This window comes from Columba livia, chromosome 24 (genome assembly GCF_036013475.1).
Source record: "Columba livia isolate bColLiv1 breed racing homer chromosome 24, bColLiv1.pat.W.v2, whole genome shotgun sequence".
Taxonomy (NCBI): domain Eukaryota; kingdom Metazoa; phylum Chordata; class Aves; order Columbiformes; family Columbidae; genus Columba; species Columba livia.
In genome coordinates this window covers 2186057-2207721 of record NC_088625.1, presented here as the reverse complement: position 1 = coordinate 2207721, position 21665 = coordinate 2186057, and the positions used below count along the sequence as shown (strand labels likewise).

Here is a 21665-nt window from a genome sequence, read left to right as displayed (position 1 = left end):
GTGAATCCCAGCAAAAGCATTTGTGGTTTTGTTTCAGTTTGGAACAACGAATCTAGGCAGTGCTGTCTCTCGTAGAGTTCAGAAGCTGGTCTTTTGGGGGGGTTTAGCTGCAGGAGAGCAGCAGTAACACAGCATGTTAGGTGCTAGAAAGTGGTAAGCTGAAAGAAACCTGTAGGATCTGTGGGGAGAGCTCTTCTGAGGGTCGGACACACAGGTTTGTGTGTATGGTCAGTGAAGATGCATCAAGAACTCCTGTAGTGATCCAGGCTGCTTGCATTTCTGAGCATGTACCTTCCCCCCCTTTCCAGTTCAGCAGAATGATGTGTCTCTCAAATCCAGCACGTGCTGCCATACAATAATTCGGTAATGTCCCGTGCTGCCTATGAAGTGTTAATAACATTGTGAAAATTCCACCCTGTTTTATAAAAGGGAAGGAGGGACACAAGTGTCACTTTGCGCTGAGCTGTAGGGGAAGCTGCTAGTGTAGATTTGGGGTCAGTAGCTCAGCGGCTGCAGAGCAAGGAGCATTTGAGGGAGAAGAAACGAACATCAAGTGCCCCCAACACCAAACTCCAGCTCCTTTTTGTTGAAAATAAACGACCCCGCAGTTCAATTCAGTCCCGTTGAACCGGAGGCTTCTGGGACTCGCTGCAAGTCTCACATTGACGTCAGCAAGTGCAAATGTAAATCTCAGCTGGCTCTGATAAATGGTGCTGCTAATTGAATTAGAGTGTACTCCAAGCAACCAGCTAATTATGCTCCTCAGGAAGCTGCTTTGTCCAGGTCCATTTAATTCTATATTGGCTGAGCACTCCAAATCTGTCACAGAAAAGGGGAAATATATTACAGCTCCCCACTGAGGAGCACATTTTCCAGCTCTCTAGGCTGAGCTGTCTGCTTGCTCCCAACGCTTGAGTTTTCCATCAAAAAACAAGATTATTTGTGCGAAATTAATGATTCGGTCACCTTGTTCTAGGATATCATTACCCTGGTTTAATAAGAGGCTTTGTCTCGTTCCATTAAATGGTGCTTTCCTCCACATTATGTGAAATGTTTTCCCTCCTTTTGTTTTACAAGTAACTAAATTCCTTCTTAGGTGCTTGGTTGGTACAAAATTTAACACCTATGGGAAGTGCAAACATTAATGGGTTTTCAGAGAGCTTTGATGCTCATGTAGCAGAGATTCAACTTCCTCCTGCTAATAAGACATGAGTTGCAACCAAAGTGAAGAGCATGTGGAGAGCTTTTGTTGCTCAGAGTTGTTGTTTCAGGCTGTCTGTGAACTCAGGATGGTTACACTGGGCTGGCTTATTTAGGATGAGATTTGCTCCCAACAGCTCCTGGAGTATCCTTTGTTCTACAACAAGCAAAACCACCTTCCTCTGTGTCCCTGAGCTAAACTGCACAAGGCTCATTCAACAAATAACCCTGAGCTCTGGGGACTTGTGCTGCTTTCTGTCCCTTTCTTACAATATAGCAGAAAGCTGGTACTCTACCTTATTTTCATTGTTTTAAACAGCACCCAAAGCAGCTTGAACACTGTTGTTTTTCCTTGTTTTTCTTTGCTGAAGGGAACTGAAGTGAAACCACGCGGTTTGCGGAGAGCAGCCATGGTAGCAATGGTAGGTAGTCAGGTGCAGAGAAGATGCCAGAACGAGTTCAGCAGTGACATGATGTTCATTAGCCAGGAGAGATGGAGGAGGAAAATCAAGTGCTTGTTTTCAAAGGATTGCCTTTGCTTCTAGTGACTGGAGGGAGGCTTGACCTCCAATTTCTGGGTCCAAGGAAATGACAGCTGCAAAAACTGTTCCTTGTTCAGAATACACCAAAATTACCATCTTCTGCCTAGTTATTTGCTACCAAGAGATTCTGCTTTGAACATGTTCCCAATTCCAGCACTTCAGGAATTCACAAAGAGCCGCATTTCCAGTGATTCTTTTATTTAGGAACTTTGCTGGGTGCTTCACAATTTGTAAAGGGCCTAAGTGTTATCACTGAGTTTTTTGTTCTTCGAAGTAAAGCAATCAGCTTTTTTATATCCCAAAGCGAAAGCTGAGTGCTTGGCACACAAAGCAGCCTTACAAGATGCTGAAAGGAGGCAGAGTCGCACAGTTGGAAGTGGGGCTTGTAAATCTTAAAATCCGGACTTGTAAATCTTAAAATCCAGACTTGCTCGGTCTCTCTGAGGGTAGACAATACACTCTGCCTCAGTTTCCCCTCACCACTGTGGGAATAATACAGCTTTGCCTTTCTAAACAGGGAACATCCCAACTGAAAAATGCCTTTTTGTGTGCTTGTGTGGGCCCTGCTGCTGGGTGATGCTTTGCCAATGCAAGTAGATCTTGCCGTCTTGTCCCCAATGATCTTTTACTCCAGGTAGGAGATCAGGAGCTGCCTCTTTTCGGATGAATTACAGCAAGGCTAAGAACCCTGGGAGCCTCCAGGGAGATGCAGCTCACAGTGGCAGTTCCTGCCATTGTTTCATAGACTGCGTTTTTGAAAGAGATCCAGCCCAGCCTTACAATAAGCAAACAGAACACAATTCATCTTTCTTCTGAAAAAGTGACTTGAACTGGATATCCAGAGCCTTGGCTACGTTACCAGCAAAGCTGTGTGAACTGCAGTGACCAAGTGCCCACTGGATCCATGTGCCATTGTGACCACTTACTATGCCGCAGATCACATTTGGGTGCCGCTGCTGCTTCTCCAAGCATTATGTGGATGGAGTTAAACTATCAACCCTTGACAGACTTAAGTCTACTGACAAGTTGATCTTAAAGAGGGAGCAAGACTCTGCCCAAGCCCTCATTTCAGTCACTTGCTCAGATTTCTGAAGCTTGTAGCAAGGTTCAGTGCTGCTGCTGAAGGATGTTAATTGTTTGTCTGCTTTACATTTAAAGCTGAATTTTACTATTGGTGTGCTCAGTAAGAGTATACATGCATTTAAAATGTCTTCAGCTAGCACAGCTCCAGCAATTAGCAGCTAAACAAAGGGTATTAACTTGATGCAGCCATTAAACCATCCATGCTTGAGTGCTCCATTGGGCCAGTTGTTGCCAAGTGGTGTGAAATGTCAGCTCCAGCACTAGCAGGGCACGGAGTGAATGCTGGCAGGCTGCCCCAAGCTCCCTTGTAGGCTTTGGAGCACTCCATCCCTCTTTAATTCAATACCCTTAACAGAACATCAGCACAAGACCAAAGCTTCAAAATGCCAGTGCCCATCAAAGCTTCTGTCTGCCCCTCAGGTGTGCATGGAGGAACAGGCAGAGATTGAATGGAAAGAGGTGCCAGGAGCTAAGTGCAGCCTTGCTAACCTCTCACCTTCATAGGGTGTCCTGAGGAGCAGGAGGCCCGCCTGTCTGACACAACAGGCCCACTGGGCTATACTGTTTGCTTTTTGGACAGTGATTTCCAGGATCTAAGTTTCTTTCCATAATTACACCACCTTCCCACCCTCTCTCCCCCTTGGTCCTACTGGAATGCAGAGCGGGCATGCCGAAGAACCGCTGCTCTCCAACTGATGATGCTGGCACAAACCAGCTTTGGTCTCACCACCAAGGAGAAAACGGGACTGGGCTTTGTGTGCCTGAACCATTAGTGTTCCTCACGTCACGGACTCACCAGCCCCAATCTTTTGCGAAGCCTCATCTGTGTAGTGTTGAACATTCTGGCTAATGGGTGCTTTAAGGATGATTTGTGTTTTCCTCTCTGGTTTCAGGTCCTCAAAGCTGCTGCGTGCGTTCTACATCCCTCTCCTCTCAGAGCAGTACACGTGGTATGCAAACTATACGATTCTGAAATCCCGGAGGTCGAAGCAAACCAGGAAAAGAATGGGAGGCTAGCAACACACCTGGGCACCAAAACCATCTGCTGCCACTCTTAGACAGCTGCCTAAGCCATCCTCTGTTCCCTTTTTGAAAGCTCATGCTTGTAAGATTCACTAATGAAGATTTCCCATGAAGTGATATTACTCTGCAAGCTTCCAGCTGTAAGAAGGGTGCATCATCTGCTTTCCGTTCTCAGTATCAGATCTCAGCTCTGCTGACACAGAACATATTGGTAAGAAACTATTTGAAAATCCAGCAGCCACCTATGGACACGTTATCCCTGTTGCTCCCTGTGTTATTATCTATTACACCAGAGAAAAATGGAAAATAAAAAGGAATGATGGTATGAAGGTTCTGTTCCAGATTCCTGCCCTCTTACTTGGCTGGGAAAGCCACACTTTCAACAGATTCTATATTGGTCACCAAGAAAAATCAACAGGGCCACGAGAGGTGGTTTTTGTGGTGAATTCATAAGCAGTTGCCCATGCTACCAGGTCTGGTTTGAGACAAGCCTGCTTGTCGAGGCATAATAGTAGCAAACTGCAGACTTGGGTTTTGCCTTGATTTGGGGGACAGGTAGCTTTCCGCATCCCTCGTCCAGCTCACAGCTCCTCAGGAATACGCTCTGGGGACAGGCAGGAGCTTTCCAGCAGCTTTGTGCAATGCTGTCTGAATCACACAATAAACAAGTCCAAGCCCTATTATTAGACTTTGGAAACTGCTGCCTTAGAGACAGGTTTGCTTATAAATATCCGTTATTTTCTCTCTGGCTTTTCACTGGGGAAACAGGCAGGAAAAAGGTATCTCTGCTTCTCCAGGATCTGCCTGCCCCGCTGTTGCTTCTTCCCACCTGAGCTCATCCTCCTCACTTTTCCAGCCTCCCAAGTTCTCGCTGGCTAATGAGACAATCGTTCCAATGTTGGGGGGCAGCAAATGCCAGTTATTTTGGAAGGGGATGGGAAAACACAAGTATTAAGCAACTGGGCAGAGCACGTGCCATAGTGACCGCAGTGTATAGGTGTGCAAGCCAGCTGCTCTGGTGGCTAAAGCACAATGGTCTGGTTCCCTACTCGGCTCGAACGATGCCCTGCATGGCGCTGAGAAAGCTCCAGTCCTTCGTGAAGCAGGAGTGACAGCAAAAGAGCACAGCGAGGATGTGAAGCATTAGGAGTAAGTGTCATTTATCAGCTGGGTATATACAGTGAGGGTGGTGTAAGGCATAGAGACCATAGGGGAGACACGAGAGGACAGGAGGTTGGCACCATGTGGAAGCAGAGATGTGCTCGTGCGAAGAAATTGTGTTGGCTGTGTCATCTGAAGGAAGAATTTGGCTGGTGGGCAGTGGTGGCGGCTCTAGGAGATGCAGTTTATTCGCCTTCAGTTCCTTTAAGCTTTGGAGTCTGTGGCTGATGGAAGCTTAGTTAAGGAAGTGGGATCACAGCTAAAAGCTGGAATCTCTGTTTAAAGCCCCAAGACACCGGGCCCCTGGTGGGAACCGTGCTGGATTTCACTCCAGTTGTGAAATGCTTCTTCCTCAGGCCCCAGGAGAGGGCATCGTGCTCCACGAGAGCACCTTCCTGCCTAATTGGGCTTATTTCTGGAACTCATTTTCTCTAGAGACTTGACACTTATTGACAGATAATCCACAGAAAGACGATTAAGTGTTTCCTTTCAATTTCTGTTTTCTATCTTGCAGAATTTGCTAACAAATACATTATCTTTCTGGCAGTCTGAAATAAATAGTTGTTCTCATCCGGGAGCTGGTGCAGAATCCAATGCTGTACTTGTCTTTCCCAGCAACAGCGAGCCTGGAGATGGGAGTCATTGCGGAGGAATAGATGCAATCCTCATTCACTTTTTTGGCTGCAAATGGGTGAGAGGAAATAGTAGTAACTTAGGCAGCGAAGAAGTGGGTGGTCTGATTTCTACGTAGGGAAAGAGAAGATTACAGGGTGCTCTCCACCAGAGTGAGCACAGGGTTAATGGGGCTGCCTCTTACATGTCAGTTATGGTCTAACGTGCCTGCTGCATTAATGATTTACAGGAATAGCGGGGGGTGTGTGTCTGAGCTTTCATTGTGAGAGTGGCTGGGATGTTGGTGAGAGCCGGATGACCCCAGAGCTGTGTTACAGCCCCCAAAAGCCTTTTTACTTCAGCTGTTTGGCAGTCACCACGTAGGGAGCTCCAATTAACCCACTAACAGACTGTGCATGAAAGGGACTGAGTTTTAGCATTTTTTACTGGTGAGTTCACAGGTGCACATCTACGGACTTTGTACCGAACAGCGATCTGCGAGCGGGGTGATGAATATTGTCAATGTCCGTTTGTGCTTGATCTCCGTGTCCTGAATAGCTTTGGCCAGTTTTCCATCAGCTGACTGAAATGCCAGTGGTGCTTGGACAGCAAATGCTGCTAGAGAAGGCCAAAGCTGAGTTGTTCAAGCTCTTGAAAGGACTCCTTGACACAAGAGGGCGGACAGCGTCCAGCATCTCCCCCAGAGGAGCTGGGTTTAGTTTCCTGCTCTGCTGCAGCACTTGCTGTTTCTGGTTAATCTGTTCCATTCTGTGGCCACCCGAGGGGCTGGGACGGGGAGGTGAGCAGAGAACCCAGCCCTGCTTACCCGTAGTGTTACGTGGATTCCTTGTATGCTTTTAGCTTACTCTCTAGAGGCCGTTCATGTGTTGATGAACAGAGCCATTGTGCCGATCAGCCATCCAGTACCACCTTCCAGAAATATTTGCTAAGAAGCTTCCTCGTAGTGTTTTGTAGACCCAGTGTTCTTGCTAACTTGCGAGGGCTCCTCCTCTGTGCCAGAGCTGCCCTCACCAAAACGGAGGATGAGCTGGCTTTTTCCAGTGAACCAGTCAATATTTACTCTTCCACACAAGCTGTTAAAAAGCTGTTGCTCTCTTGTTTTGGTATTTGTTTCTCCTGTCTTGCTGGAAAACTGCCCCAAAGTCTCCCACACTGGCAGCTCTTGTTTGTGCAGCGATGCCATGTGGGCGTTCATAAAAGACAAGGTTGTGGGAGCTTTCCATGGATTGCCAGGTCATGTTTTCATTTTCTCTTCTGAGTGTGGAGTATGTTTCAGCCCATCTGCTTCAAGAAAGCCTGTAGTTTACCCATACAGAGTGGTTAGGACAGTTCTGGAATAGCCAGCTCAGTGCATGTGCTGGAGGGGTCAGATCCGGCTGCACTTTTCTATGCCAGCAAGTCCTTTGCATGTAGCTGTGCTAAGCTGGGCTTTGGTGAGGACAGGCCATACTTGCACTATTACTTGCAGTGTAATGCTAACAAGGATGGTCTTTAGCAATAGCTTTTGGGGGAGTCCTGATAGACAAGCTTGAACAAAGCCCTGTCTTAATGGATTTTTTGTGTGTGTGCACCACTTGGATATAGCTTGTGTATAACAGTAGCTTTGTCACTGCAAATCCTTGCTTTAGCGGTCTTTTCTCTTTATTTTCCTTAATTTCCCTATTACTGCAACTTCCTGTAATCCCCAAGCATTTTTTGAAGAGAATAAAGAAGTCTGAAGATCTTCACTGTGCATATTATTTAGTTTGTCAAAGTTATTTGGCTGCAGTCAGAAACTCTTCCACTAGCAGGGGAGGGCAGCATGGTCCTTAATTGCGTTCTGCAACTTAGCCAAGTGAAATCTATCTTTGTGCTCTGAGAGCTGAAGCCAAAATAAATACACCCCACTGGTCCCTCATGCTTTGCAAGTCCTGAGTGAGCCTGTTTCCAAGTGCTCGTCTCTCCTGAGATTTATAACCAGTGGGGTTTAGCTTGATGGAGAGATTTAAAGCTCTTGTGTACAGGAGAGCACCCCATTGGTTTAAAGGGTGATTTGCACTGGTTTATCTTTGTTTAAAAGTCCAGGTAGACAGGACTGGAAAGAGTTTTAGTGAGAGAGGAAGAGCCTGCCCTGGACAGTTCTCAAAACTGTATCTCCCTGCTGTGCATTGTGTTGGTGGACAGGAACGATGGCTTTTGCAGTTAAACCTGTGCCTTTGAGCCTCAAGATGATGTCGCCAATCCTATTGCTAACAAAACTGGTTACAAACCTTGCCAGGTAGAGCAAATGCTTTCTATAGAGTTTGTTCATGTTTGCAAAGACCTTTCATTGTTGAAAGCAGAGAGTTTCAGTTTCTAAGACTAGCTCCTTTTCAGAGATGGTGTCCAGGATGCTGGCTGGAGGGAACGTGTTCAGTACTTCAGCATTGTCCGGAGCACACAGCTCAGATGTGGCCAAACTACAGCAAATGGAATGGGGGCCTTGTGTATATATATAATACGTGTCTCTCTGAATGCTGGCGTGTGCCTATGCACCTGTGTTCCTGGGCCCCATCAGGTATTCTCCTTGCCTGTAAAAGTTCAGCTAAAAGCATACGTTCTTAAGGGTCCCAACCGGTGCTTTGTTCCTGTCTGTGTTCTCTAAGAACAGTCTTTCAGACATGACCATGAACAGCCTGCAAAGCCTGACACGCTGCCCATCCGTCTTCATTCAGTGCTCCTGGAGCACCTGTGCTAGCCTGGCTGCTGCTAACGAGCCCTGATGGGCTCCACCTGTCTGGCTCTGAGACCACTCCACAAGCTGCTCCGTGGCTGAGCTGGGTGCAGGTAGAACACGCAGTGATGGTGTGCTGTGTTGTGTTGTGTTGTGCTGTGTTGTGCGGGATTTCCGACTGCTGGAGGCTTGAAGGTAAGACCGGAGGAGCGGTGTGGGGTGCGATGGGAGTCTGGAGCTCGCTGGCTGGATGGGGAGAGGAGGCAGAGAAGGGTGCTCACAGAACCACAGAGTGTCAGGGGTTGAAGGGCCCTGGAAAGCTCATCCAGTGCAATCCCCCATGGAGCAGGAACACCCAGATGAGGTTACACAGGAAGGTGTCCAGGCGGGTTGGAATGTCTGCAGAGAAGGAGACTCCACAACCCCCCTGGGCAGCCTGGGCCAGGCTCTGCCACCCTCACCAGGAAGAAGTTTCTTCTCAAATTCAAGTGGAACATTTGTGTTCCAGTTTGAACCCATCGGGTTACTCCCTGGTGGGATGGAGGGCTGGTGCGTTAGCAGGGCAGTGAGAACTGTCCTCCGTGTAGAGCACGTGCTGTGTGAGATGTGACTGCGCTTGGCAAAGGGACGGTGGCCCCGCAGCACCACCGACTCCCTGTTAGCACAACTTGTGATGCTGGTGTTGTGTTTCTGCATCCTTGGTTATAAGATGTCTTTGGGCACTGCACACAGAAGAATCCTGGCCCTGAGGGCTTTCTCATCTTTCCTTGGAAACCCTCAGTTGGATACCAAAGCCACTGCTCTCTGCTTAGGGAAAATAGGATGTCCTTATTTATGCAGATAGCTTGATTTCAGAGGCGAGTGTTGCTGTGGAAAAGTAGCCACCAAGTATAGGTCTTTTATGGTTACCAGGTGCAATGTGTAGCTGTTTCTCTTGGTTGCTTTATGACCGAATGTGTTTGAGCTGCTCAGTGACTACAGGAGGTCTCTTGGCCCGTAAAATAGGTTTTCCCCCACCCCCAGTGACCCAAACAGGAACAATGGGGCCACAAAGCACAAACAGCGCTGTAATAAAGCTGCCAGAAGCTGACGTTGCTTTCCCCTCTGAGTCTTTCCAGGCTTATTTTTAGGCAGTTTACAATTAATTCTTTTGGAGAGAAAAAAAAGCAAAAACAAAACACCAACCAAACAAAGACCAAAATGTGCCAATGTGGCTTCTAAGAACTGTTGGTCTAAAAAATCAGCCCTTTTAAAGACTGTTGTTCTGGGGTAAATACCCCAGGGAAAGACAAAAATCTGGCTATGTCATGCCAGGGCTCTAGGCAACGTGTTCCAAATACAGTAAGAATGCAGGGGTATGTCTTGCACTATGTCCTTCTTACTCAGCTTCCAGTTCTGAGTCAAGGGTAATACATGTATGAGCTGCTTATGAACCCTTGGGTTTTTGCCATTGCTGTGTTTGTGTGTGTGTTTCTCTTGATCAAAACATGTAAGCTGAGCAGGTTATTAGAGCTTCTTGGAGTTCACAAAATGCTCGTCAGGGCACAGTCGGTCATTTGAAGTAGGTTGTGTGAGCTTTCCTGATGGTGATTTTGGAAAGGCTTCCCCCAAACTCTTGTTGTCATTGTCTTACTTATTTAACTGGAGCTTGGCATCAGAGCGATATTTGGCAACCCAAGGTATTACAGAGAAAAACAGCCGTCTGGCTTCATGATATCTTGGTTGGGTTTTGCTTGCTCTTGCTATTGTTAAGGGCTTTCTGGTGAAAGACTGTGTGTTTCGAGTTTTCATTGATAATGCTGTAAACATACAGGATTAACTTCTCCTGTCCTGCTCAACTTGGTAGGAGCCTCAACCCTTCAATGCTGCTCCTTCAGCGTCGCGCAGTGTGTCAAACAGGTCCGGGGAGGAGCAGGATCTCACATGCACACGTGCTTGGTTCAGGAGTGCACAGCCAGCATTTGATTTGACTTGGCTTAACTTGGTCCTCGAGCCAGGCTCGTCATGCAGGTCATGGGATGGGCTTGGCTCTGCCAGAGCACAGGGTGAGGGTCTGGATACCCCAGCATCATCTTGCAGCTGGAGTGTGCTCATGGAGACCCCCCAATGCTCTGCTTTGTCTGTTAGAAAAGGGTGATTTACCTTCTGGCTAGAAATGGGGCGTCCTGAGCCGATGTGCTGTGTAACGATGAGGTGAGGTCTGTGTGCAGGCATGCTGGCTGTGCGCATGCTTTTCCAAGGTTTAGAGCAGGATGTGCAGAGTGTGCAGGGCAAATCTGGCAGCTATTTCTATTCCCATCAGCAGCTCTGCTGATTCTCTCTGGCTCGCCACCACTCCAGCCGTCTTGCTCGGTGCGTGGAAAGGGTTAAAGCACTACAGAACCTTCCTTGGCTTTCTGTGCTAAATTACACTAAACTTTTTGACAAGTAGGATGGCCTAGACAGATGTGTTGACATGGCAACGGCTCCAAGGAGACGCTTGTCATGACAAGGTACGGGGAGCAGGAACCTGCAGCCGCTGCCCTGGCTGTGCCCCCAGATCTCGCTGTCAGCGCCCTGATTAGCGTGAATAATTTATACACCTTTCTAACAGCCTTTAATGCAGATGCAGTGGCGCGAGCAGTGCTAAGGGGACCTGGATGCTGATTTGCTGCATTAATAATAATGTCCTCCTGCTTTTGCTCATAGCAGGTGTATCCAGAGAAGGTGGTTAAAGCCGGGATTTCTGGGCAGTGGTTCCAGTTGTCCTGCTGTTCACCCCAGGCTGACTGATGCACTCGGAGCTTACAGTCTGCAAGACTGGGAACCTGGGGTGGGGTTTTTCTGAAGTGGAGGTGCGGGCGGTGGTGTCGAGGGTTTAGATTGCGGGGTGACAATAAAACCCTGGCAGATGTATTGTTAACCCTCTCTTCCCCCCCCACTTCCCCTTTTGCCCCTCCCTCTCCCCCCTTCCCACTCAGGACAGGCGGTTGGGAGGGAAAGAAGGACAGAGAGAAGAGAGTTGGAAAAATTAAAGATGTTTTACTAATGCTACTAAAAAGAATAGAGAAAATAATACAAAATATACAAACCCAATCTTTAAAGTCTCAGCAACTGCAGAGCCGGCAACCAAAGTCCTGGACTGGACTCTGCAGCCAACCGGAGCTGGATTCAGTCTCTCACTAGCCCTCAGTTCGCAGGGACGACTAGCAAGGTCCTCTCCTAATGTCGGCCATAAGGAAAAGGGACGAGATCCTCGTGATCTCCCACTTTTATATGAAGTATTCACGTGAATGGGATGTTATACACAGTTGGTCAGTTTCTTGGTCACCGGTTTCTCGTTGCCCCTCTTGAGAGATGTCCATCCATGCTTATCAATAAGTTTGCATTCCATTGCTAGGTTTACCAAAACATGTGTCTGGTTCTCCAGGAAAATGCAGTTAATATGAAGGCTTTAGCTGACAGGCAAAATTCACTGAAAGAGAAACTTGTTTTTAACAAAACCAGGACAGGTGGGATTCTGCCTTTATAGGTGTTTAAAGAGTTATTGTCTGCTGTTGCTGTACCTACCATCTTCTGGGTGCTGTGGCCTGAGACCCTGGCAGTCCTTGCTAGTGAGCGCCCCTTTGATTGCTGTGAGTCCCTCATGCAGACCGGGCTCAGTGGCTTGGAGAAGGAGAGGAGCCCCGAATTTGCAGAGCCATAAAAAGGAGCCAAAAAGGAGCCTTTGTAAGCCCCTGATTCCCCAGACGAGCCGCAAAGTGACAAAGATGATGTTAATTGCACACCCAACAGCCTGTCCCCGAATATGGAAAGGTTGCCTTTGCTCCCTTCGGAGAGGTTTTGCTGTTTGACGACTGTGTGTCACAGTAGCTGGCTTCTGGTATGTGAACTGAGCAATGGTGCTTTATACTGTGCTTTCAAAGAAAAAGACAACAACCCTGAGCCCTAAAAAGCTCCGTGTATTTGTTTTTTTCGGCTGGGGAGTGGTGGTCCTGGCGGGTATTTATTTGAACTGGTGTATAACAGTATTTTCCATGCGAGCAGGCGCCTGGGCTTCCTAGACTGCTTTGCAGCACAGTGTGCTCAGCGGGCTCTGTGGGAAGGGTAATGCATACCCAGGTGATTTCAGAACATGGTATTATTTACCCTATTGACGTCAGCAGCTGCGTGCTCTCAGCTTCCCTCCGCTATAGCAGCCTGCGGGAGACAAGCAGCAGAGAGCTTATGAGCTCCCTAAATGCACCTGACCTTTCCAGAACTTGGCATATAATTTTCAGCTAAGTAAATGTCCATTTGTGAGTATCTGGGGAACAAACCTTCTATTAGGTTTCTGTTTGCAACTCGTTTTGCTCCTATTCTGCAAAGCAACACCACATGGATTCTTATCAAAACACTGTAGCCTTTATTTGCTGATCAGTCAGTGCAGCGGGGACTGTTACATAAAACCGTATTATGGCATTTTCCTTGCAGAAAATGACCACGTTTAAGCACCTTTTTGAGCAAAGAGATCTCTTCTCAAACCACCATATTTAAACTCTTGCCTAACACTGAGTGACAGCTGTATGAGAAGCGGGGCCTTCCCACGAGGGATGTTGTATGGAATCCTTGCTGGAAAGCCCTGGAAAAGCGGACAGAGAGAGCTGGAAATATGAGATTTGGTGCCCGAGTCTCCTTTCCCTGAACACACAACAGTCTCCTGCTGCTCCCATAGGATTCCACCTCTGAAAAAGGAATCGCTGCCAGACAGCATTCGTTACCGTGGGCTGGTTTTGTCCGCTCAGGGCTGACTCCTCTTCGTCTTGCCTCTTCTTCTGCACGCGTCAGTTTTGGATCCGACCTCTTGGCACCTGTTCCTATCTATGCTTTTCCACACTAGTTAATTTGTCTCGTTCCAGCTGTGTAAAATGTCATGATGTCCCTTTTTTCGGTTCCTCCTTTTCCTACCTGCCTTGGTCCTGTTGTTTCTGTTGTGCGCAAGTGACAACCTTTGGTTGCTCCGTCTGCCCCAGGCTGGCTGCTGCTTTAGCAGCTAAATCTACCTTATTTCTCCATTTATTTCCCCGATTCTTACTCCTTTGAGGTTTTGTGTGCCTAAACCACAGCTGAATCCCTGTCAGACTCACCCAATTAGAAGTTTCTTCTCATCTTACTTAAAACGAGCTTTCTGCCATCTGACCTCCACTCCAAACATGCAATATAGTGTTCCCGTGAGAAAACAATCGCAATCAGCAAAAATCACGCTTTTGTTGTCTTAACTTGCAATTCTCTACGCTCAGTTGACCTGCTTGGCAACGTTCCCTGTACATTGTCCCCATCAGGGTCAGGGCTACAGAAGTTACGCACAATATTCCAGCTTTGAACTTTGAATGTCCAGGAGGAGGGGGCAATTAATTTCTGCAATAATTTTTACTCAGTCTTAAATCTGCTTCGATTTCACATGTAGGGTGTTATCAATGATTAGTCACGCTCTACTCCCTCATTAGAAAATACAAAGATTACGAGATTACATTCTACCCCCCGCTTGTCATATTAGCATTGAATTGTCACATCCTCTGTAGTGGCAGCTAAATATACTTGCAAGTCTCATCTTACATTGCGTTCCCAGCTTCAGTATTTGACATCTGATTATCTGTTGCTGTTGTGCTTTCTTGTTGCAGCTCTCTGCTTCTGTTCTCCTCCGTGTTGTGACCCTTTTAGGAGAACATGCCATTAAAGTGGAAGACAGGGGTGATGCTTATGGCATCCTCCTTATGTCTTCGGGGCTCTCCATAGATTGGCGGTGAGATGATGGGTTTAGATGTACATTTTGACCCCTTTAGGAGCCAAGAGGGATTCGTCTCTATCTGCTTCACTTTTCTACCCCCCGTTTACTCTGTGAGCTGTCAGGATTAACCATGTGCTGGGATTGGAATGTCCTCTTAATCTAGATGCCACCTACACCTTCTATTCTTAAAGCCCTTCTCCCACACTTTGTTCCTTTCAGTACTTTCACACCTGGGTGTTCATTCTCCATTTGTATCAGTCCTCATGTTCATGTCACTGTTTCTCTAGACAGCAGGAGGGGAATCTCATCTCCTGAAGGCTGAGCTGACAAGGGACAAAGGACAAGCACTGAATCTAAAAAGCATGCGGTCCCAATGAAAACAAGGGAGAGTTAATCAGGAGATAAAACCTCCTGTGGCCTGAGACAGCGCTTTGGCTTCTGTGTGGCTTTGCTCTGTTGCTTGGGGCTGGAGCTCACAGCGATGCACTGCATTCAGACATGGTTTTAAAGCCGCGGTCAGATTGTAAAAGCCTCATCAGCAGAAGTGTATGCGTTCTGCTTTCTCCCCATGCATAAACTGTCCTGATAGTGGCTGCTGCCTCGTGTATTGTGTCCCCGTGACAGACTCGCTGCTGATCCATCTGCCAGGGACTCAAACGAGCGCTGTCAGCCCGATAGCGCTGAAAAGGAAAGCTCTGCTGGCTGGAGGCCCAGCGCAGGAATGCTGTGCTCTGCAACTCTGCACGGGATTTAAAGGCTGTGACCTGGCGTGTAAGTCAGAATTGATCCCAGGGAGCGGGAGGGCTTTCTGCTGTCTCCAATGGGATAAGGAGGGTTTCGCCTTCCCACTGCAGGTGGCGGTGGGGGGTGTCTTCCTGAGGTTATTTGAGGTAACCCCTTATGGTGTGACCTTTGGTTTTGCTTTCACTGCTGTCTCGAAGGGAACGCGTGTTTGCGTTCCTGCTGCGTGTCCCGTAGCAGCCTGTTTGCGGTGCTGTTGGGGAAGGAGTGACTAACAGTCCCTGGCGCTATGCAGCTTGAGTCATCCTCTGATCTTTGGCTGGCGTCTCTGGTTAAGCGGGGCATGCGGGCAGATGCAGAGCTTCACCTTCTCCCGTGGATCGTTGGCCGAGGCTGTATCAGCACTTTAGGAGTCAGCAGCGTATGCAAGAAAGCAGCCATGGTTGAACGTGTAGATTAAGGCACAGCATTACTGGTATCTTGTCCGGAGGGGCAGTCTAAAGGTTTCTCAAAACATTTCATAGTAACTTGGAGTCTTGGGAAACTGTTTTCACTACGATGTCTAAAAGAAAAATCTCATTTCTTTCTTACGTTATAATAATCCTGAACTCGGGCAGATGGTTCTGTAAGTTGCTTTTCCTGGTGCGATCCAGATTGGTACTTCTCGGAGCAGCACGGAATGGCACAGTGGCACGCTGTGATTGCGTTACCAGCAAAATCGTGATGGACTCCTTCTATCCCCTTCACACAGTGTTCCTAGGGTTTAGCATTATGTGATCAACATCAAACCGCTTTTGTATCACCTGTTGGATATTGTATAGTGATTAACATGCGAAAATGTCAAAAACTATAGTAGTTTTGAAGAAAAACTTTGCTCTTTCAAAGTCAAAGCAATACAGCACTGACAGACGACCTTACCTGTGCTGGAGGCTTGTTCCTCAAGTGTTTTAAAACTCCATGGCATAGCAGGCAGTAGAGAAATGCAGCGCTTTTTGTTGTTGTTGAGGCTTTTAGAATGCTTTGTCCGTTCATATTTGCCTTCAAAAATCAGTGGTATCGACTACCCCAAGTATGTCAAAATGACAGTCTAGAAAATTCAGCCTTTGCAGTGGACATTCATTGTCTTGTTTGCCATTGGTAGCTTGGTGCCTCTCAGAGAAAACAGCCTCAATATAATAAAGGGGCTGCTAAGAACACAAGAGTGGCGAGGGCTGCTTTAGCTCACTAGATATTTAAAAATGAAATGCACATATTCTTTATTTTGTAATAATACACTGTAATTGCTTTACAGAGTCCAGCATATCAGTTGCATGTAAATACTACAGATGACCTTGCCAAACTGGAGCTCACAAAACTAGTGCATTATCCCAAAGCAGAGACTAAACCCTCTAACTCCTTAAAAAAATACATTAAAGAACGTACCACACACACACATATTGCACTTTTCTCCATATGAAATTTTTACCCCATATACATCACACCAAAGTCTCTTCAAAGGAGTCTGTAATACAAGATAATAAAGCTAATAATTATGCTAACAGTAGTGTACATAGTTCTCTAACGTTAGACATAACGGATTGGAACAAAAAGCCACTTCAAAGTAGTATGAAGTGGTGCCCAATGGATACTCTGCCATATTAGAAGCCTTTTATTCTAATTGGCTTAAAGGAAATCACATGAAATGATAAAAAGGCTTTTGGTTGAGGGGAAGAGTCAGTCTAAACTACATTAAAAACACTGTAGCTTCCCCCGTACCAGCACTGCAAAGCTCAAACGAGCTTAGACTAGTTGGCACATCCTGATAAACAAACTGCAGAACTAAAGACCAGAATTGTTCTTATCTTTGAGTCTTGAAATGTACAGTATTGTGGGGTGGACGGGGAAGGAAGCGGTTACAGCTCCGGCAGTGACCCAGCTCCTGGAGCACGTCCACCTTGTGTGTTCTGTTGGCAGTTTGCACCACATGGTTCCTCGAGTGCGTGGTCAGACATTGAAATTCCAGAGAGTGTTTATTATGTAGGCAAGAAGGAATGGAAGGATAGGACTCTTTGTTGCCTCTTATTTACGCTCCCCCCAGTAGCGAAATGCCTGGTCTGTTATGGTTGGTATTCATCAAGCTCTCCCTTTGTTAGTCACGTAAGTTATCATAGGGGTTTCTGTGTTTTATAGCTATTTACTGTGTCAGATCAGTTTCCTTTTGAAGGGAAATGACACAATGAATCTCAGCTATTTAAGGCAGAGCTTTCTAGCCCTCTATACCTTGTGTCACATAAGTAGTGTATGGATGCGATCCCTGTTCTTTAAACTCTCCTTCGCTGATGCCTCGAGAATCCCTGTGATATCAGAGGCAGAAGCTGAGCACTCAAGGATTGAGTCCACCTGCACAACTGGACAAGTATCAGGCTACGTAGCAGCAGGAGTTGTCTCTCATTGTACTGTATAGGAAGCAAGGTGCCTTCTGTCTGTTGTGAAACCCTTCCCTCCTTCACACAGACCGCGATGCAGCGACTAAAGCCCTACTAGTCCACAATTCAATATGGTCTTATTGCTGTAAATGCTGGCTGATTATTCACCTTTCTCATGAAGGAAAAGATAGCAGCTTCGACAACTCCTTTTTCTAGCTTGGTAGGATCTGTGATTTGACACATACAGAAGAACCAACATACCAGAAGGACTTTGTTTGTTTCTTCCTTCTGCTACCCATTCAACCAATTCAAATTCTTCACTGACCACATGTCCTGATACCCAAACTTTGAGTTTGGTGACTGCACCGTCATTATTTGTAATATCAAAGACTTTAACTCACCAAACATTCCAGCAAACAGTGTTTTCTACATACGTGAGCAGCACAGTTTCTCTGCCATTCTTTGTGCTTGAATGGATCTGCATTTGTGCTTAATGTTTGCTCAGAAAAGGGCTGTGAGCCTCGTTTGTCTGTCATCCCGTGATGTCCTTAACGGCTACAGCCAAAACCGAAACTAGACATCTAAACATTCTGCAGATTCCTAAAGAACCCTCCTCTGACTCGCCTTTCATACTCAAAGTTCTGGGGACACAACTGCTTGTTGAGTTTAGTATTTCTTGAAATGGTTGGCACATCAACAGTTGGTGATGCTAAATATTGCTGTAATACTTTCAATGTTATATATACACGAGCAATCAAAACACTAAGAAAGTTAAACATCATGTTCCACATGGTGGAACGTGTGCTCTGAAGGGACTTTGGCTATAGCGAGGATATAAATGGGGTATTGTCTACTTTCTTCAGAAAAAAGCATATAGGCTGATAAAGAACTGAAAAAGGCACAGCACTATCACTTCACAGGGTTGTTTTTTTTAAGCTCATTGTCTTTATCCTTAACTTCTAAAACCCTAAATAATTGTCCAAATATACAAAGCTCAATAAACCACCAGCAACACATACTGCAAATTCAAAACACAGTTTGTTTGCTTGTTTTTAATACGCAACAGAAGGACAGATGGATCCTTTCCAGTGATCAGAACTTCTCCATGACAGAGCCCTGCACAAAGGCCATGCCTGCGAAAAGGGTTAATTTCAAATCCTACCTACGGAGGGTTTTCCTTTTTGAAGTGCCATTGGCTGCAGCTCTTGCTTTTCTTAGGGTATTTCTTACCGTCTGTCTCCCTGTTAGCTCTCCCATTAGTGCTCTGATGCCCACCCAGAGGTCTCTACAAACCACTGTATCAGTTCCAGGTATCTTTTGACAAGGTGTCAGCAGAGATTCAGACACTTCCCTTAGTGGACCATTAAGAGTTCCTTAGCAGGCCTAGGAGATCCTGTTTGCTTGCTAGCAGGAGGAAGGGGAGGCTGCCTGAGATGCCTGGTGATCTTGGAGACTTACCATGGAGTAGTTCCAGATCAGTAGCTTAACCAGCAATTTGATGCCAAAGTGCAACTTTCCTTTAATTCCACCTCACCCTACTGTTTCAAGAGTTGCCATCAGCGCAGACCCAAATCTACCCTGAATTTCAATGAAAACTATTGCTTTTATTGCCAAGAAGTACAATGCACTCATTCTCATTTCTCCAAGTGAATGTTAGATGAATGCCGACAAACTCCCCCACTTTTTTTAGAAGGGGCTATTTCCTTCCTCTAAAATGTACTTGTTCTTTGGGGGATGAAGCAGCACTGCTCTCTAGCCCCTGCCCCCAGCAAGAGGAGCGAGTGGCCAAACACTTCTTGCCACCTCTTGCTTTTTTTCCCAGTCAGGTGGATTTTTATTTCCCCTGTTAATTAAAGGGTTGAAAAAACTACCATGAGCTTTGGGGTAGGAACAAAACCCAAAAATTCACATGCTTCTCCATTTGTCCTGTCTTCCACTCTCACGTTAGTCACCCCACGGTATTAATTCACCAGGACGTAGCCACTGTGCTGGGGATCTACAGTCTCCATCATTTCACAATCGAAGAGTCCAGGCAGCTCCGAGAGGGTTAACGCGTCGTAGTTTGACTGGGACTCGTGAGACACGGAGCTGCTCTGGCTGTCGGGCAATGCTACGCTGCTCTGTTGTGCTGGGTCCATGGAATACTGGCGCTGGTCTGGGTAGTCTGGCTCCGAAGAGCTGACAACAGGCAATTCACAAGTCTGATATGAATATTGTAAAGACTGCGGTGGCTGCTGCACCTGAACTGGTGGTGACAACCGTGATGAGCTGGTGATTCGGGAGGGTGGCAGTGGATCCAGCTGTACTTTCTGGTATTGACTGAGGAAGGGGTCGTATTGCATTTGTTCTGAGGAAGGCTCCATCACAGGGCTCAGAGGCTGCTGCAGGCTGAACTGGGCTGATTGCTGCTGCTGCTGCTGTTGTTGTTGTTGCTGCTCCTCCTGGCATGGAAGTGGCAGCTGACTTGACCGTGGGTATGAGGTCTCAGCGATTTGCATCTGGTTAAAATAGGTCTGCAGCTGGGACTGCTTCTGGAGGAAGAGTCGCTTCTGATGCAGCCTGAATCAAGGACATCAACAGCAATTATTTTTGCCTTTCAAAGTATTAATCCACTAGTATGAGTCCTGCATGCTACTCACTCACACAGTTCCAGAAGGGAGTGAAGTACAGAACTGGAAAATTCTCAGGCAATCTTGCTTATTACATTTTACAGCAGACTGGAATCTTTTTCTTTCAGCAAATGGGCAGGGTCTGAGTTTGTAGATCCCATTTTGCTAATGTTTTCAATTGCACAGTGAATTTTTCCCGTGCAATTAAGTTAAACCCCTGCACTGTTTAATTTTGTTTCATAAGGATAAGATAGATTGTATTTGTATTTTAAGCCTGCTCTTCATTGCTCTGTGGAACTTGGGAGCTGAAGATGTGAGTGCTTGCAGTTTACCTGCACCCTGGTAGTGTCAGCTGATAAAGAGCTCGTAGCACAAAAGTTTGTGAACATGTTGTCAGTCTTCTAAAAGAAATCACAAATGTAAAGTGAAGCGTTCCTTTTTCAGACAATTTCTAAATGGACAGAGATTGTTCCAGTTCTTTACTACTCTTGAGAGTATCTGTGTATCTTGGAAGCTTCTTACCTGTGTTCCTGTAACTGCTGTTCCAGACTCCGGGGCGATTCTTTGCAGTAGAGCTGGCAAGTATTCTGAGCTTTTGATAATAGAGTGGGTTTCTGCAAGAAAAGCAGTGCTGGTTTCAATTGCATTTGTTTTAATGCATCAGTGCAGAAAGCAAGCGAACAAGGATTGTCCAGCCTTATGACAGTGTAACTGCCCGTTCTCAGGAGCTGTCAACACAGCTACTGTCTGAAACCACAGCCGTTACTGCTTACTGGCTTCTAACCCTTACATGCAGAGTAGAATCATCGTAGAATGTCCTGAGTTGGAAGCAGGAAACCAGCAGTAATACAGTAGGATTTTTGCATAATTAGGGTCAGTGTCTTGACAAAAGAAAAACACAGCGTAATTTCAAATGCGGCTGTTGTCTAATTTAGCCTTTGACTGATTCTCCCGAGTAATGGGATCTAAAAGGTCAGTCTGCTGTGTAGTAACAGCAGCTGGTTTAATTGAGTGGAGGGGAGGTATAGTACCTGGAGCCTGTGTTGTAAGTACTGTGTTTCTAAGCTCTGCCGTCTGGGTAATAATGGGGGATGTGCACCATTAGGGAAAGCAGATGCAGCTTCCTGCTGCTGCTGAGATGGTTCCTCCTGCAGAGAGAAGAGGAACAAGCTTCATCCCCAGAAAAGGCTTTTCTGCCTCAACCCTTTCTTTCAGGATTTCCCCTGACAGATGTTTCAGAGTTGCCATATGGACTGGTCTCTGGTGGATTTTTTTGTCACTTTTGCTGCATGATGTGCAGCTGAAATCACAAAGCTTTGAACTATCCGCGCTGCAAGATGGCAAGGGCTCGCATCTGTAACTAAAACGGTATTATATATAATCTATTTGCTGAAATAGCAAATGTACAGGGTTAGAAAACTGTCCAAACTCTGAACGTGCTTTCGTACAGCTCTCATTTCACAGCTTCAAAACGGAAGGCGAAAAGCTTCCAGTAGGGGTGGAGAGGATGCGCATGCGGGAGGCACCGCTAGCAACCTGGAGAGTGGTGACTTGGGAGGGGAATTAATTGTCGTGAGAATACCACGTTGTGAAAACGTTACAACTCTGTGGTTGTTAGAACTCAAATCTTCAGCAATCAGGGAGTTAGAGCTACAGCTTTAACACTAGCAGGCTTCCTCTCCAACACTAGGTGCTTACAGGCCTAGGTACTTCTCACCTGTTTTCATCCTTATTATTCCTGTTTGCTGTGACCTGTTCCATTTGGAACAACTAACCAGGGAGGTGGTAGAAACTATTTAGCATTTCACTATGCAAATCAGGCTAACCATT

At 46.4% G+C, this 21665-nt stretch overlaps 2 protein-coding genes across 13 annotated transcripts in view; one reads left to right on the top strand and one right to left on the bottom strand.

Annotated features, from left to right (window-relative positions):
* Nucleotides 1–21665, top strand: part of ALG9 (ALG9 alpha-1,2-mannosyltransferase) — a 58083-nt gene that overhangs the window by 19754 nt on the left and 16664 nt on the right. For 3 of the 9 annotated variants that reach the window (XM_065040318.1, XM_065040316.1, XM_065040312.1), the window contains one exon: nt 3719–4177. The exons of 4 other annotated variants lie outside the window; for them this stretch is intronic. In XM_065040318.1, coding sequence (XP_064896390.1) covers nt 3719–3842 — 124 coding nt within the window. In that variant the 3' untranslated portion in view covers nt 3843–4177. Of the gene's footprint in view, nt 1–1571; nt 1623–3718; nt 4178–21665 lie in introns of those variants that run through there. 2 more of the 9 variants (XM_065040319.1, XM_065040314.1) reach the window with 1 other exon arrangement.
* The window catches only part of SIK2 (salt inducible kinase 2), a 31964-nt gene continuing 26351 nt past the window's right edge, over nt 16053–21665 (bottom strand). For 3 of the 4 annotated variants that reach the window (XM_065040301.1, XM_065040302.1, XM_065040304.1), the window contains 3 exons: nt 20867–20983; nt 20358–20449; nt 16053–19785 (listed from right to left, as the gene is read on the bottom strand). In XM_065040301.1, the coding sequence (XP_064896373.1) occupies nt 19188–19785; nt 20358–20449; nt 20867–20983 (807 nt within the window). In that variant the 3' untranslated portion in view covers nt 16053–19187. The remainder of the gene's footprint in view (nt 19786–20357; nt 20450–20866; nt 20984–21665) is intronic. The other variant, XM_065040303.1, reaches the window with a different exon arrangement.